Source organism: Peromyscus californicus, unplaced genomic scaffold (assembly GCF_007827085.1).
Source record: "Peromyscus californicus insignis strain IS unplaced genomic scaffold, ASM782708v3 Scaffold_14__1_contigs__length_90479793_seg_2, whole genome shotgun sequence".
NCBI lineage: Eukaryota > Metazoa > Chordata > Mammalia > Rodentia > Cricetidae > Peromyscus > Peromyscus californicus.
In genome coordinates, this window is record NW_026294436.1 from 57,580,809 (window position 1) to 57,598,917 (window position 18,109).

General features: G+C 45.0%; 1 protein-coding gene across 1 annotated transcript in view; it reads right to left on the bottom strand.

Annotated features, from left to right (window-relative positions):
- Atp1a4 (ATPase Na+/K+ transporting subunit alpha 4) overlaps positions 1 to 18,109 on the bottom strand; it is a 50,233-nt gene that overhangs the window by 23,950 nt on the left and 8,174 nt on the right. Inside the window, exons 2-9 of the mRNA XM_052736512.1 lie at positions 11,455 to 11,499; positions 11,326 to 11,372; positions 11,084 to 11,143; positions 8,469 to 8,672; positions 7,620 to 7,733; positions 5,141 to 5,275; positions 4,743 to 4,860; positions 40 to 308 (exon numbers count right to left, since the gene is read on the bottom strand). Coding sequence (XP_052592472.1) covers positions 40 to 308; positions 4,743 to 4,860; positions 5,141 to 5,275; positions 7,620 to 7,733; positions 8,469 to 8,672; positions 11,084 to 11,143; positions 11,326 to 11,372; positions 11,455 to 11,499 — 992 coding nt within the window. The remainder of the gene's footprint in view (positions 1 to 39; positions 309 to 4,742; positions 4,861 to 5,140; positions 5,276 to 7,619; positions 7,734 to 8,468; positions 8,673 to 11,083; positions 11,144 to 11,325; positions 11,373 to 11,454; positions 11,500 to 18,109) is intronic.

The following is an 18,109-nucleotide window of genomic DNA, read 5'->3' on the forward strand; positions in this document are numbered from 1 at the left end:
TTGACTGCCCAGAGGCCAACCCCCACCTTGTTTACTCACAGTGACAGTGGCCAGCAGCCCTTCAGGCACGTTGGCCACAATAATGCCAATAAGGAAAATGACAGCATCCAGCCAGGTATAGCCCAAGATCAGTGAGAGTGAGAAAAAAGTGACACCAAGGAAGAGAGCGACAGCTGTGATCAGATGGATGAAGTGTTCGATTTCGATAGCAATGGGGGTCTGGCCCATTGCCAAGCCAGATGTCAGTGAAGCAATTCGGCCCATTACTGTGGCGTCTCCGGTAGCAATCACAACACCCCGGGCTGTTCCTATGAAGGAAGGAAGAAGCTGTGATCCCATACTGTGGTAAAGAAATGCCTGTATTATATCTCCCCCTCCCCGTTATTGACATAGAACTCCTTAAAACCCTTAGATTGGATTGCTAGGAGAATCTTTCTTATCATAGTTGGTTCCTAACACTTCATAATTTCTGGAATGATAGAAATATCTGGCATAGAGCTTCAAAATGCCATAGAATTCCCTAGGTGGTAAGAGGACCTTTTGTTTTAATGAGGCAACTCTTGGTGAGTTCTTGGCTAGCCACAGGAGGAGGGAGTTGCTAGGGAAACCAACTACGTGGTTACATGGTGGACTTTCAGCTCTACAGCCCAACTTCTGAGAAGAAGAGCGAGGCTGAAGGTTGAGTTGATGACCAATGGCAAATGATACAACCACTCATGTCTCTGTAATAAAACACCTATTAAGAAGCCAAGACAACCAGGTTTGGAGAGCTTCCAGACTGGCAACCCATGGAGGGGTCCGGAGGATGGCACCCTCAGAGAGGGCGCAAAAGTTCCACACAGAGAAGATACAGAAGCCCACATACCATCCCCTATGCGTGTCTCCCATCTGGGTGTTCCCGGTATCCTATCAACTGTCATAGATGGGAAATGCAGGCCGAGTACTTCCCTGAGCTCTGTGAGCCCCAAGGAAGAAGTCCTGGGAATCCCAGTTCACAGTCAATCTGTCAGAAGTATGGATGACAACCTATTATTACTTGGATTAGAGTCTGAAGTAGGAAGAGTCCCATGGGATTGAGCCCTCATCTGATGCTATTTTGAGGCAGTTAGTGTCAAAATTGGACTGAGTTTTGGGGGAACTGACAGGGAATCCCTACAGTAGGACACAGGATTCTGTACAGACTGGAAAAGTAAGGGTGGAAGACAAAGCTTGTGAAGCATCCTACAGTGCACAGTTCAGCCCTCCTCTCCGCTCACTAGCTCTCTAGTCCTCTGTGTCAGTCAGTAGTTGAGAAACTCTGCCTGAGGAGCCCCCTCCCTGCTTTCCGGGCTAGAGCTAGTCTGACCTCTGCTGGGTAGCCCAGGCCATAACAGCTGTGCCCTGGCCTTTTCCAGGGCCCTTTCTCCCCACCCGCCCTGCTCTCTACCTTGGACATCTTGGTTGACTTTACCCACACGTGGTACAGGACATTCACCTACAAGCTTGAACAAGACTGTTTAAAACCATTCTTCCCGCTTTACCACAGTGCCTGTCATTCCCACCACAGAATTACCAAGGGAAGACACTCCTAGAAAAAGCTTTTCTTTTAGAAACAGAAAGGTCAACTCTCTAAACAGCTGTCTCTTTTCCCTGAGACAAAGTACTATGCTCTCTGAAACTCAGGCTTCCTCACGCTCAAAATGGGATGAAGCACATCTCAGATGTTATAGGTTACACCTAGAAATCCAGCATTTGAAAGGTTGAGGCCAGAGGATTGCCCTGAGTTCAAGGCCAGTGTGGGCTACAGTGTGAGACTTGGTCTAAAGAAGCAAGAGGAGGAGGAGGAAGAAGAGGAGGAGGAAGAGGAGGAGGAGGAAGAAGAAGAAGAGCAAAGTACCTACAAAGCTATGAAATTAAATATGTCCAAAAGAGCCTAGAACAAGACAAGGTTGGGTATGTAGTAGGCACTCAGCTTTATTCTCCCATTCAGATGACTGAAAGATTTCCTGAGAACCAGTATAAAATGTAAGTGTGACGCAATAGGAGCAGCTCCCATACACACAGGGGCAGGGAGCAGCTGGGGGTCTCTACTTCTAGGATCACCTGCAGCAACCGTCTAGGAGCACGGGGCTGCAGAGATGGCTCAGTACATAAAAAGATTCACTGCTCTTGCAGACAACCTGGACTTGGTTCCCAGACCTAACCGATGGTTCATAACCATCTATAACTGCAGTTCAAGGAGATCACTTCTCATCTCCTTGGGCTCCTGAATACACTGGGACATGTACACAGAGTCAGGCACACACACACACACACACACACACAAAATAAAAATAAAAATAAAATAAAATATTAAAAAAAAAGAGTCCGGGTGGTGGTGGTGGTGGTGGCTGGAGAGATGGCTCAGTGGTTAAAAGCACTGGCTGTTCTTCCAGAGGACCCAGGTTCAAGTCTCAGCAACCACATGGCAGCTCACAACTGTCTATAACTCAAGTTTCAGAGGATCTGACACCTTCACACCAATGCTCATAAAATAAAGTAAATTATTCAAAAAAAAAAAGTCCAGGAGTACAATTCTCAGCTGGATCAGAACAGTATTATGGGGAAGGAGACTCTGGAAAAGGTCACAATGTAAAGCACCCTACAGAAAACCTTTGAACTGGTTAACAGAAGTGCTCTGAACTGGGCCAGATGGTGGTGGCCCACACGCCTTTAATCCCAGCACTCGGGAGGCAGATCTCTGTGAGGTGGATCTCTGTGAGTTTGAGAACAGCCTGATCTACAGAGTGACTTCCAGGACAGGCACCAAAACTACGCAGAGAAACCCTGTCTCGAAAAACCAAAAAAAAAAAAGGAAGCCTGATATTGACAGGTATCCTGCATCCTAGGCCAGACTGTTCTCTCATATACCTTCCACGTATCATCGGAGAAAGGGCTCAGGCTCCCTAACAGCCTGGGAACACAGAGAGGCATTTGTGCCACCGCCCATCGAGGTCCATAGCCATGACAGCTAGGAGGCAAGGCTAAGCTGTGTTTATGTAACTAATTTGTAAATTGGTCTAGGGCAAAGGTTAAAGGGGAAACTGGTCTAAAGAAAATTACTGAGCAAGCTGCACAAAAATCCCTTAGTTTGGAGGACATGGGATCACACTTGTTTAACTTCAGCACTTAGGAGGCTGAGGCAGGAGGCTCTCTATGAGTTCAAGGCCAGCCTGGTCTACAGAGCAAGTTCCAGAATAGCCAGAGCTACATAATGAGGTCTGACCTTTCAAAACACAAAATTCCTTAGCTTAACCTAGCTCGTTCTACCCTCTTGGCTACATTAGGTTCTGTTGGTCTCCTATTAAATCCCTTTCAGCCGGATAGAGCCTCATTTCTCAACCAGAATACCCTCATCCAGTCTTCCCCAAACCTCTTGTCAGCAGCATATACTTAGCTGATGAAGAAAACCTACTTCAGAAAGATAAATCTCAGCAAATTTCCTCCTAAAATGTAACAGCAGAAATCCAGCGTTTTTAGAGAAATCTTGTTAATTTACATTTTTCTGTTCTTCAACTACTTATATATTTTATATAGTGTGTACACATCACGTGATACAATTTTTTTTTCCTGGTTGGATTCTTCCTTAATGTCCATTGAACATTATAGTGATTATTAAGGTATTTTCAAGTTAAATGATTTGATGTAGAGAGGTCATTAGCAGTCTCAGTGCTGGGTAGAGTGGAGGGAAGAACAGGCTTTTGGAGACAGACTTGCATTAGAATTGCTAATCTTCCTCTTTTCTGTTGAGTCATACTCTTAAATATGGTGAGCATGTAATTTCCTTGAACTTTAGAGTTTTGTGTGTGATACTGTGAGAATCAGAAAAAAAATGTTTATAGTGGTTGACACTGTAACTATATGCAGTTATGCATTCAGCAAAAAGCAACTATCAGCCGGGCGGTGGTGGCGCACGCCTTTAATCCCAGCACTCGGGAGGCAGAGCCAGGCGGATCTCTGTGAGTTCGAGGCCAGCCTGGTCTCCAAAGCGAGTTCCAGGAAAGGCGCAAAGCTACACAGAGAAACCCTGTCTCGAAAAACCAAAAAAAAAAAAAACAAAACAAAAAAACAAACAAACAAACAAAAAGCAACTATCTTTAGACAATAAAACATTTATTCTTAAGCATTAGTAATGGTTTGCAAGTGGATTCCAGGGCATATTTAGGTTTCTTTAAGGGAAAAGGGTAAAGGAGAGAGTAATGACGTCAAGTCCTTTGTTACCACTTTGGTCAGAACCAGCTCCTGGTTCAGGGATGCCTTACTGTCATTCTAGGGACAAAGCCAACATTTGAATGGTAACGTTAGAGAGACACTTGTTGATATCTTTCTCCGGAAAGTAAAAAGAAGTTAAGAGAATGCTCTAGCAGGGATGGATAACTTTCCTCCATTCTGTGCTGTTTTCAGCATATCAACTAGTCTCTCCACCAGCTAAAGCAAAGGTCAACAGCTATAGGGCACTTACAGTGTATTAGACCTTGCGCTAAGCATTCTGTAGTTACGTCACATAGTCCACACTCTATCGGTTACAATGTTTAGTATTATCAGCATGCAATATTGGAAATGGTGGCGTTGACCTTTTGCCAAAGGTCATCAAGCTCCTGAGTGATGGAGAAACCAACTTGGTAAGTCTTCCTACTCCCAAATCTTTAGCAACAGAAGGCTTTAAACGCCTTTTGTTTCCACCTCTGCTTTTGAGTCAGTACCATGTATGATGCACTATTTACCTTCCACACAGTTGGTGGAGAAGAAGATGATGTTCCGGGTCTCCAGAGGGTTCTCATTGGTGCAATCAGGGCAGCGCGACTGGGGTTCGGACTCCCCAGTCAAGGAGGAGTTGTCTACCTGGGGTGGAGAGGAGGACAGGTTAAAAGGCAAGCATAGGAGAGGTTCATTTATGAAGACAGCATCACCTTACCTGTCATAACTGTCATGTCACTAACATACAGAGATGAACACATGTTCTCCCAGCACCTTATTGTCTCACTTCCAAGCCATCCTCATCACAGTCTCAAAGTTCTGAATAATAAGATCATGTTTCCTGTACCTCAGCCCAGGTCCTCGTCATACCTTAGAACCACATGTTGGCTTCGGCCCCCTCCTGTAGCTTTCCATATCTCCTCACCTTACATCCTTGTGCAGAGATAACCCTGATATCAGCAGGCACTTGGTCTCCACCTTTCACTTCTACTAGGTCTCCCAAAACCACTTCTTTTACATTGATTTGCATCTTCTCTCCATCTCGAATTACCAGAGCTTGCTGTCGGAAGATAATGTAGGATTGTTGTGCAGCTTCCTGCCTTGCCTAACCTGCTCCAACCCTAGAAGTTTCCACTTCTATCTCCTTTCTTCTGTGTTAGCCACAGAAGATAGTCTTGAAAGGGTCTTGGCTGATGACCATTCCTGTCTGCAGAACCTTTGCAATGTGACTTCTTCGGTGGCCTTTCCATTAAGAGGTAGCATCTATCTCTTTGTTCCTAAATGTGGAATCTAAATGTGGAATTGGCCATGTAATCCCCGCCCCCGCCACCCAGAAGATGTTAGCAAATATGGTACAAACAAAGGCTTAAAAAATTCTTTCATGTTAAGGTTTGCGCTGCGGTTCCTGGGAACCCCTCTGCTCCCGTGAACAAGCCAGATCCCCAACCAACCCAATCATTTCAACTCAAGTTCCAGAGGAGTGAATAAGGTTATCCTATATTTTTTCTACCTAGCACAGGCTAAAGTCAGCCCAGATCAGAGCAGCAGCCCAGACACAGAGCTGTGACAAAAGCCCTGTTTGGGGAGGCATATTAGGCAACCAGTGCTACCCAATAAACTCCAAGTTCCTAGTCAAAACTCTCACCGGAGGAAAAGTTTCAATTATGTTGACATTAACGGGAGAAGAAACTCTTAGGCTACAAGGCTAGAACATGGTAAGATTGTTGCATGATTTTGGAGACTTTCTTTAAAAGCATCTAAGCCTGTACTTAGGAACTCCAATCTGTTGTCACAACTATTTCCAGATACCTTACAAAAATTTAACTTGGAAATAATTTTTAGATTTCAGTAATGAAAATAGTGACAAACACACTTATAAAACTTTTACTTCAAGCCTGGTGGTGGTGGTGGTGGCGGCGGCGGCGGCGGCGGCGGCGGCGGCGGCGGCGGCGGCGCACGCCTTTAATCCCAGCAGAGGCAGGAGGATCTCTGTGAGTTTGAGGGTAGCCTGGTCTGCAGAGTGAGTTGCAGAAAAGGCACCAAAGCTACACAGAGAAACCCTGTCTATAAACCCCCCCCCAAAAAAAAAACAAAAAACAAACCTTTACCTCTCTTCACCCACTAACTTTTCATCTTATTTGCTTTGTCCTTTTCTGCCTCTAAGTTACATGCATCATGACAATTTATCCTAAATACGAATGTTCACTTTTTAAGAATTATTTTATCTTCTCTCTCTCTCAAAAAAAAAAAAAGATTTCTTTTACTTATGTGCATGTATGTATGTGCACCATATTCATGCCTGGTGCCCACGAGGCCAGAAGAGGAGGAAGACGAAAGTCCTTTGAAACTGGAGTCACAGGTGGTTGAGAGCCACCATTTAGGGTATGGGAACTGAACCCAGGTCCTCTGCAAGAGCAAAGTCTTGGGGTTTCTATTGCTGTGATAAACACCACTGTCAAAAGCAACTTCGAGGGGAAAGGATTTATGGCACTTTGGCTTTCCACATCACAGTCCATCATCCAAGGAACTCGGGAACTCAAGGCAGGAACCTGGAGGCAGGAACTGATGCGGAGGCCATGGAGGAGTGCTGCTTACTGGCTTGCTCCCCATGGCTTGCTCAGCCTGCTTTCTTACAGCACCCAAGACAACCAGCCCAGTGGGGGCCCTGTCCACAGTGAGCTGGGGCCTCCCACATCAAACAATCAAGGAAACATACCACAGGTTTGCCCACAGGCCAATCTGGTGGGGTCATTTTCTCAACAGAGTTCCGTCTTCCCAAATGACTCTAGCTTGTGTGTCAGGGTTGACATAAAATTAGCCAGGACAAGGAAGCAGCAAGGGCTCTCAACTGCTGAGCCATCTCTTGGCCCCTAGATTATCCTCTTACACAACAGCTCAGTGGTTAGTTTCAGCAGCTTTCACATCGATGCAACAATGCTCACATCTGCTCTCTACGTTTCAGCTTTTGTCACTTGACCCAACATGTCTTTTGAGGCACTGTCTCCCAGCACAGCATCAGGCTCAGGACCTACACCTTTCCCAGGATATTCATACCCCCATATCTTTTTTTTTTAGCTTCTTTTAAACTGGAACATTTCCACAGGTTCATTGACTTTAATGTGAGCATATCCACCGGCCTCTCCCTGTTGTTTTTAGTAGAATGTTCTTATTTGAGTGGTGGAGGGTCTTTCTTCATTTTTCGGATTGTCACTTTAGACTAGACAATTCTTTGGTGGTATCACCTAAGTTTTACATTTTCTCCTGGTAATTTCCAGGCCCCCTCATTACCAGCCTCACACAGCATACCCACAGTGGGTTCCAGTCTCCAGGGGACTGAGTGATTATACAATTGGGCACAATCTGCACTTCCCCTCACTAGGTCCTCCTACACAAGTCCTACCTACCTGAGGCACCAGGTTCTTAAAAGATTCCATGATCTTGGAGCTCTTGGCCTCCTGATAATATGAGAAGCAGCCGGTAATGAGGACCACGGCAGCGAGAACGATACCCAGGTACAGCTGGAGATAGGGGAAGAGAGTGTCATTAGTACATCCTTTTCCCCTTCTTCATCCTTAAGGATGAACAGCTTCCTCTGGATGGAGGAAAACATAGGACTGAGTTGCAGGGCAGAGGGGCCGAGAAGAATCAGGGACAGTCCTTCCTAGTCATGGGGACCTAAGCTACTGTGGTGAGTGGTCAGAAAAATCCCAGGCAGAGAATGTGTATCTTCCTTTCCCTATGAAGGGGGGCGGTGGATAATGAGCCACAGAAAGTGAGAGATGAAAGGGTTGACGTTCTGAGTCAGAGGAAAGGGCTGCAAAGCGCTGTGATGGCAGCTGGGTGGGGAGACTGGTGGGATGACACCTCTTAGGGAGCTGAACCAGGAGCTTTCTAGATAAGAGGTTGCAGGGGACCAAGATGGACCAAGAACTTCCCTAGAAAGTTCTGAACTACTGGGGATTTGAACCAGAAGACTTTGGGAGTCTCAGGCTGCTGAACATAAGGGTTTCAGGGGCTTGGGGCTGGAGAGATGGCTCAGCGGTTAAGGGCACTGGCTTGTTCTTCCAGAGGTCCTGAGTTCAATTCCCAGCAACCACATGGTGGCTCACAACCATCTGTAATGAGATCTTATGCCCTCTTCTGGTGTTCAAGCATACATGCAGACTGTATAAATAATAAATCTTAAAAAAAAAAAATAGTTTCAGGAGCTTAGCCGCAGACTAGACTGGATGGTACAGGATGAGCAAGCTCACGTCATCTTTGTTGACTTTTTCGCCGTAATGTTGGTGTATGCCATAGGCCAGGAAGCAGAGAAAGGCACCAGTCCACAGCAGGAGGGAGAAGCCACCAAACAGCTGTTTACAGAATTTGATCCACTCTGGAGTAGTCGGGGGAGGCGTTAGTGTATTCGGTCCATTTATAAACAGAATGTCCTGGGCATCTTTGAGGCTATGACCCTGTGTGGAGAAGAAAGGGATGAAGAGAAAGCAAGTTACAAGAAAGGAGGATGTTACAACAAAGGATAGGCTTACTCCCGAAGGCAGGCCTCTGAACATCCTCCTCAAGGTTCTTCCTCGAAAAGGTAGGATTTCAGAATTTGTATCGTATAAGGGGTGTCATTTAGCATGCTTATATAGAGCTTTTTAATTTGTTCACTTATTTATGAATTGGTGTGCAGGCCTTTTGAACTTGAATACTTTACCTTGGAGCTTGGTAGCGTGATAGGAACTGAGACTACCACTATGAATAAGCGTGGTCTCCACTCCAAGGGTCTGGTGGGACGGCTTACGGAGCAAGGGTGGATGCAGCAAGGCCTGACCACCTGAGTCCAACTCTTAGACTCACAGGGTGGAGAGGACCAAATCCCACAAGTTGTCCTCTGACCTCTGTGTGCATGTGGTGGCCTATTTACACCCCCACACGTCAACATAGGTACAATCAATCAGTCATCAATCAGTGAAGTTAAAGGATGCACGCAGGGAGCTCAAGTTGGGAGACAAGCGTATAGAAATGGTTATGGTGTACCAGCCTAGCTGGGGCTATGATCCATGACGCTGGTAACATACGGGCATTCACACTTTGGCTATACAGTTTGGAAACAAGGGAAAATCAAACTAAAGACACAAGGGCGTAGATTTTTATTCAAGCCTTACGCACACGCGTCTGCGCTTTCTCCTCTATGTTAAGTGACAATAGAATCTACCAAAACCTATCAGCTCTTCCCTTAGCCTCTCCTCAAAAAGACCCAACACTCCAACACTCTCCAGGGATCCATAAGTCTAAAGTTTTTAATAACAATACTAAATCATCGTCTTCTTCACTCATTCTTGAGAATGGATGGTTGGCCAGCAAGTTCCAGGACAGCCTGTTCTGCATAGTGAGGTACTGTCTCAAAAAAAAAAAAAATTATGTATGGTAGATGTTAAGGTTGGACTCTTCAGTGTTCCCCAAATGACCTGGTTCCCAGCTGATGGTACGGACATTAGACAAGTTAGGTGGAGGCAGTAGGCCACGGGAAGGTACCCTTGAAAGGTATGTTGAGATTCTTCCTCTATCTTCCTGTCTGTCCTGAGGTGGGCAGCTTTGTTCCATCAAATCCTTCCTTCCTCCTCACAGGCTCAGAAATAGTGGTGCTGCTGAGCAGTGGTGGCACAGGCCTTTGATCCCAGCACTCGAGAGGCAGAGGTAGGTGGATCTCTGTGAGTTCGAGGCCAGCCTGGTCTACAAAACAAGTTCCAGGATAGCTAGAGCCACACAGAGAAAAACCAAAATAAAATAAAAAAGAAATAGTGGCACCAAGAGGCCATGACCTGAACACTCAGAGCTGTGAACCGGAATGAGTCTTTCCTCCTTTACATTGTTGGTCTCTGTCTTGTTATTTTTCTACTACTGTGAAGAGACACCATTACCAACGCAATTTATACAAGAAAGAGTGTCCTGGGGCTCACAGTTGCAGAGGGTCAGAGTCCACGACCATCACGGTGGAGAGCATGGCAGCAGACAGGCAGTAGCCTAGAGCTTGCATCCTAATCCACAGGCCTAAAACAGAGCATTAACTGGGAGTGGCGGGACTTTTGAAATTTCAAAGCCTCAGTGACACATCTCCTCCAACAAGGCCACACCTTCTAGTCCTTCCCAAGTGTTCTGCCAACTGGGGACAAAGTGTTCAAACCTGTGAGCCTACGGAGCTTCTCATTCAAACCACCAGATATTTTGTTATACTGGTGGAAAGCTAACACTTCCAGTTTCCAAAGACTTCATGATGTATCCCACCAGATGTACTACCAAAACATATGAGAATTCAGATCTTTCTATTAGGAAGATAGACATTAAAGAGATTTGTAAATTATAAGATTACTAATTTTTTGAAAAAATATACTTATTTGGTCAAAAATATTATTGCTACTAGTTTATAATAAACTTCCTTTTTTCCTTCTCTTTCTTTCACAACTCTGGGGGATCAAACTCAGGGCCCTACAGATGTTCTACCACTGAGCTACATTCCCAGCAACTACTCTATTTGTAAATGAACTGGGAAATAATTGGTCAGTTTTAATTTAACTATGGCAAATACTGATAATGTTATTTCTACCTAAGCAAAAGCTCTCTGGAGTCCTTGATAAATCCTAAGACTATAAACAGGTCCAGAGAATAAACAAAGGCATATCCCCAACTATCTGTACTAGCTATCCTATCTACCTATAGCCTCTCTCTGGGGGAGTTACTGTGGCCATCTTTTCCAAGGAGAGTTTTGTGGAACTTGGCGTGGCTGCGGGTAAGAGGTAAAAAGTCGGGTTTGAAGTTGGGGGGAGGGGGTCACTTGCAAGTCAGTGAGAACCTCTGCCTCACTCCGGCCATTCTTACTCACCCTGGTCAAGTCCACAGAGTACTTGGCACTCAACTCATCCAGCGTTAGCTTGTGATCATCCTGAGGGGACAGAAGAGTAGTCAAGGTGAGATGGTGACCTCAGGTCACGTGCAGGGAGGAGGGAAGAGGTGGGAAGGGAGAGTCCCCGCTAAGCGCTTTGTTCTCTGGTTGGATGTGGAAGGCCGTGGTCGGGGTGAAGGCTGAGGGGTGTGTCAAGGGCAATTTGCTCTGGGTTTTCTCACCATAGTCACTTCCTTCTTCAGCTCTTCTAAATCTTTCTTCTTTTTTCTCCCTACATGCAGATTTTTATTCATCATTACAGGCTTCATGTTAGATCTTGGGCTTAGATTCTGCTGGTGAGGGGCCGCTGTCCCTTTTTCCTTTCCGGGCTCCATAGTGTGATATGGCTGGCTCGGCTCAGCTGGTGGGAAGAACAGGAAGAGGTTTGTAAAGGTGTGAGAGCAAGTGGAAGGAAGGGTTAGGGAGTTGGAGGTGAGGGCAGTGTGGCGGGAAGAGTCAGGGCCAGTCACTGGGTGGGAAGGATGGAGAGGAGAGTCTCCGTGCAAAGTGAGAAAGGAAGGGTGATCGGGGAGCAGGTCTGAGCGGCAGGGATGGTTCAGCGCCAGGCCAAGTGAACCTAGACTCTGAGGGTGAGGGTGGAGCTGCAGGGAGGGGGATGGGCGTGGAGGGTCCCTGGGTACCTAAATGATGAAGACTGGGGGCTCAGCAGGTGGGAAGTGTGGTGGGAGCCGAGGTAAGAGTGGGCTTCTGGGCAGGCCAGGTGCCCCCAGCCCTGAGTCCTGTGGGTGCCATGGCAACAGCCTGGGCCTGGCATCATAATGGGATCATGAAAGATCTAATCAAGAGCCCGCAAGCCTCTGTCTCTGGGTGAGGATGCCTGGGGCGGGTTCTGCCACAGAGAGAATTTAGACTAGACAACAACACTAGAAAAAAGTCTTTGTACGGTCTTGTGACTTCTGAGGCTAGGAGGAACACTCCAGTTAGGTGGCTCAAAAACTAAAGACAGTAATGTGTGTGTGTGTGTGTGTGTGTGTGTGTGTGTGTGTGTGTGTGTGTGTGTGTGTGTTAGTGGCTAGGGAGCCCTTGCTGGTTCAGAACTTGCTCTGTACTAGGCTGGCCTAGAACTTGTGCCCCTTCTCTTTCCCTGAGTGTTGGGATCAGTGGTGTGGGACACCATTTCCAGTTCTAGTGAGGCTCAGGCATTGACCAATATTGAGTTTAATTTCTTAGTTTTGGAAATTAACTAGGGATGAAAGGACCAAGCAGATGCCATAACAGGCTGCTCAGTCTTCTCTCAGAGATCAGGCCTCAATTTCAGTTTCCTGAGACTTGAGCAAGCAGTCTCTGAGAGGGCCATGAACAAAAGACATAGTCCTTGCAGTAGCTCCCTTTCTGCGCGTACTCTGGTTGCTCAAAGTTCAGCCAGATGTTTACTCTCTGGGGCCCCTCACCAACTTAGAGTTATGTGCAGTACGTGCTTGGCCAGCCAGCCCCCATGGTGGCTCAAGGACAAAGCCTGGGACTTGTGCTGGACTGCCCCCAAAGTAATAAATTGTAACCACCAACCAGTAAATTCAAAGGTTACATACCCTCACCCAATTAAAAGAGAACAGAGATAAAAATAAACCAATCCGAGTCGCACCCGTGCAAAACTCCCCCAACCCCCCTGAAGGGCTTGTGGATTTTGCCTTTAAAAAGCTAGCCACACAAAGAAAAAGCAAGTTCCTTCTGGCCTCACGGTTACTAGAGTGAGTGCTTTGGATTGAGCTTCCCTGCCCGCGGCTTGTAAACAGAAATAAACCTTGCTTTTGCATTCTGTACCTAAGGTCTGTGGTGGAATCTTTGGGGTCACAATCTGGGCATAACAGGGAGATAAACTCTGGACTTTGGAATTTGTCCTGTGTTTGAATACTGAGTCCTCGTCTAACAGCCGTGTGACTTTGTACAAATCAACTCCCCTTTCTGTACTTTTCTGTCCAGAAAAAATACCTTCTACTTCGTAAAGCAGCAATCGTAAGAATGAAAGTGAGGCGCTCTACACCCTACTTTCTCAAACCGTGTGGCCACCCAGTATGTGGTGGTGTGACTAAATGGCTGTGTGGGTGCAAAAAAATCGGCAACAGTAAAAAGTTTCTGATTATACAACAACAAAAGATTAATTTTGAATTAAGCGTGTGATCAATTGGAGGTGTTTCTGGCAGTGGCCGCTCATGTAACATCATGTGACTTCATCATAGCCTTGGTTCTGATCATGCAACATGTACATTTGACACTGTTGCATGGGTGCAACAAATGCGGCTGGAAATACTGTGGCCCGGTTAGACACTGTGTGTGGTGTGTGTGCTGCATGCACATGACATGGTGCATGTGTGGAGGTCAGAGGACAACTTGGGTCCTGGGGCTGGCACTCAGGCGCTCAGGCATGGGCAGCAAGTTCCTTTACCACTGAAACATCACCTCCACCCTCAGTGTCTTTACTGTACAGACAAAGATTTCTGTTCTTACAGAAACAGGACAGAAAACAGTTTCTGAAAATAGACTTCTGTTTTGTACTACATATGTATGAGAAATGGTGTCCTCAGTGTTGATGACTGATTATAAAATAAAAATATTGATCAACTCTAAAAAAAATATGGTTGGGCAATAGGAAATATTCAGCCAATATTTACTTTTTTATGTAAAAATAAACGAGCACATCCATATTATTAGTGTGCAAATTTGTGTAACAATTTCTCAGGAGAAAAGGGGTCACAAGTGGGACATTTGAGGACGCCTTTCTTTTTCTTTTTTTTCATTTTCTTTATTAAGAAATTTTCTACTCACTCTACATACCACCCACAGATCCCACCTCCTCCCTCCTCCCATCTCCCAGCCTTCCCTCCTAAGCCACCCCACATCCCCACATCCCCCAAATCAAGGTCTCCCATGGGGAGTCAGCAGAGCCCGGCACACTGAGCCTAGGGAGGTCCAAGCCCCTTCCCACTGCACCAAGGCTGCACAAGTCGCCACACCACAGGCACCGGATTCCAGAAGCCCGCCCGTGCACCAGGGATGAATCCCGATCCCCCTGCCTGGGTGTTCCCCAAACAGTTAGAGCCAAACAACCGTCTTCCATATCCAGAGGGCCTAGTCCAGTCCCGTGGGGGCTTCACAGCCATTAGTCTACAGTTTGTGGGCCTCCAATGGTGTGGCTGGTCATCTCTGCACTTCTTCCCATCATGATCTCAACATTTCCTGCCTGCAGAATCCCTCCTCTCTCTCATCGATTGGATTCCCAGAGCTCAGCCTGGTGCCTGGCTGTGGATCTCTGCATCTGGAAGACGCCTTTCTTGCGCCATACAAAGAATACCTTCTGGCAGTGTACTGTGAGGGTTCAATGACTATTTTGGATTCACTGTTCATGGTTTTACATGCAGCTAAGTGTGCAGTTCTCAGTGAAAACAAAACTGTCCCGTATAAAAATACAGTATTCTCTTACTTTAAAATGCGTTGGCTAGGGGCTGGAGAGATGGCTCAGAGGTTAAGAGCACTGGCTGTTCTTCCAGAGGTCCTGAGTTCAATTCCCAGCAACCACATGGTGGCTCACAACCATCTAGAATGAGATCTGGTGCCCTCTTCTGGCCTGCAGACATACATACAGGCAGAACATTGTATACATAATAAATAAATAAATCTTTAAAAAAAAAAAAAATGCGTTGGCTAACGAGATGGCTCAGAAGGTAAAGGCACTTGTTGCCAAGCTTGATGACCCAGGTTCGACGCCCGGGACCCACATGGTGGAAGGAGAGAACCAACTTCGCAAGTTGTCTTCTGACCTACACATTCATGTCATGCCACTGCACACAAAAAATAAATGTACAAAATTAAATTATATGTTTGTCTCTTCTGTTTACCTTCTCTAGGATCTTACTAAATGCCTGGACTTTTATGTGTTAATTATGCTTTAATCATTTTTAAATTTTTTAGATTGTAATATAATCACAACATTTTTCCCCTTCTCTTTCCTCCCTTCAAACCATCCCATATGCCCCTCCCACTCTCCTTCATGGCCTTTTTTTTCTTTTCAGCTAATTGTTAGTGCATTGTGCTAATTATTATTAACACTTTATTCAAAAGGATCTGAAGCAGCTATGTATTTCTATCAATTATTATATTTTTTCAGTTATGAGATCATGTACGTTTCTGTTCTTTGATATTCGTTTAACTGCATGTGGTTTTGACTGTGGTGGAACCTTAAGCATCTATTATACCGATGGGGTTCTTCACACTGGTTCCCCTTCCTAGCCCGAACAGAGGTTCGTCTCTTTCCTTCAGAGATTGTCTTCCTCCTCTAGTAAAAAGGAGAAAGTAAGTGGGGACACAGCTCAGTTCATGAAGAGCTTGCCATGCAAGCCTGGGGACCTCAGTTTAGATCCCCAGCGCCCCTGTGAAAAGCTGGGTGTGGTGACGTGTGTCTGTATTCACAGGGCTAGGGAGACAGACAAGAGTTCCCTGAGGGTAGCTGGCTAGCCACTCTAGCTGAATCAGTGAGCTCCTGGTTCAAAGAGACTTTGCCTCAAAAAATATGGTGGAGGGCAACAGATGTATCAACCTCTGGCCTCCACACCCATGTATACACCAACACACATACATCTCCTCTGCTATATAGAAAATAAAATAATCTCAACACTCAGGAGATGAACCAAGAGAATCTTGAGTTTGAGACCAGCTTGGGCTACATAGTGAGATCTTGTATTTAAAAAAGTATAGGCTGGGTGGTAGCGGCAAACTCCTTTAATCCTAGGAGGCAGAGGCAGGCAGATCTCTGAGTTCAAGACCAGCCTGGTCTACAGAGTGAGTTCCAGGACAGCCAGGACTGCACAGATAAACCCTGTCTCAACAAACAAACAAAGAAAACAAAAACCAAAAACAAACAAGAACAAAAACAACCCAACAACAAAAAACAAAAGTATTGTGGCTGCATTCCTGCTGAGCTCCTAGCCTGGCTCCAAAGAGTAGCACCTAGCCCTAATCCTTCCTTTGTTTAACCACACCTTTTATTTTTCTTACCTTTTGTTTCTCTTATCATCAAAGGCCTATGCAAAACTTGGTTCAGGAAACCGGAAAACTGTGTACCTGAGAAATCAAGTAATTTGTACTTGGCATTTTATCTCTGGGAGCTCCTAGCAGGTTGCTTAGAAGGTACAGAAATTAACGGGCTAAACTGTAAACAGAGAGTAAATAAAAATGCCCTAGGCAAGGGGAAAGTGAGGCCAGTCCTTCGAGGCTGGACACTCCCTGCAGCCATGAAAGGCTAGATTCATTCTTAAGATGCCTCTGAGTCTCCTTCCACGGATTCACATGAACCCACACACCAGTGTCACAAAGTTACAAAGTTTTTTTATTAAATATATTTATTATATAATATATTTATATAATATAATAAATATATTAAATAAATACTTTATTAAATAAAAGCCAGAAGTCCCTTTTTCCTTTCTCACAAACTTTCCAAGTCTGAAACAACGGATATTAACATGCTGCCCATCTTTCCAGTTTTTCCTATGTTTATTCAGCTAGAGACCCAAGAGGAGATGTATTTTTAATCTTCCCATGACCATCCAGTTCCCCTTTCATTTATCAACTTGGCAGGTGCATGAGGCTTGTCTTTCAGCTCCTGCGGGCTTTCCATCGTCTGTATTGACCATGGCTTGGACAGTAACTTCCACAACTGAGCTGTTGATAGGCCATTTTCCATCTGTTTTCTTAACCATGAAAAACATTGCCATGGTGGCAAACTGGTTAGAGGTAGCTTTAGCCTCTATTTCTGTAGAATCGATTTCCATTGCTGAATCATATGGTAAGCTCATTTAAAATCTTAAAATATTCTGCCTACTGCTATTAAAAGGGCACTGCCCTGGAGCTTGGCAGTAAGATGTAACGAAGTCCACCCTCCACGCAGGGTGACCTTGACTTCTCAGAGTTTTAATTTTTTTTGAATTACTGTGTGAGGATTCTCCAATATGTTGGTGGGTTTTCTGGATTACATTTTCCTTTTTGTGAATTATAGTATCATTTGCTCAATTCTATATTGTTTACTTTTTTTTAATTGAGTTGTCAAGACTCTTTTGCCATTTACAATGCAAATGTTTTCTCAGTTTTTGTTTTTACATTTTATTACATAAAGCAATTTTGAAATTTAAATATATTTTGATCATATTCTTCCCCTCCCCCAACTCCTTCCAGATCCTCTCCCCCTCCTTACCCTCCCAACTTTAAGTTCTTTCTCAAAAAAAAAACCAAGTATAAGAACAAAACCTAGAATATAAAACACATCAATATTCAAAAAGAAAAACAAAACAAACAAAAAACTGTAACAAAATAAAAGCACACAAAAATACAGTGAAGTCCATTATTTGTTGGTCAATTACTACTGAACATTAGACCTCCCCCTGGAGTGGTTGATATACCCAGTGTCATTCCACTGGAGAAAACTGATTTTCCTTCTCCCAGAGGTGTAAATGATAGTTTTAGTTGTTAACCTTTACCCTAGTGGCTAGGTTTTCACTCATTTATTCATTCATTTAAAAAAAACCCAGTAAAGTTAAACAATAAAATAAAAACTATCAGATCAAAGTTGGACAAGACAAACCAGCAGAGGGAAAAGGGCCCAAGAGAAGGCAGAGGAATCAGAGACCCACTTGTTTGCACACTCAGGAATCCCGTTAAAAACACTAAACTGGAGGCCAAAATGTAAACACAGAGGACCTGGTGCAGACCAGGGCAGGCTCTGTGCAGGCTGCTTCAGTCTCTGTGAGTTCATGTGGACGTTGATCATGTTGAGTTAGAGGGCTTTGTATTCTTGGTGTTCTCCATGCACTCTGTCTCTTACATTCTTTCTACCTCCTCTTCCACAAGATTCCCTGAGCTCTGAGGGGAAGAATCTGATGGAGACATTCCATTTAGGGCTGAGTGTTCCAAGATCTCTTGTTCTCTGTGTAATGTCTGACTGTGGTTCTGCATGTC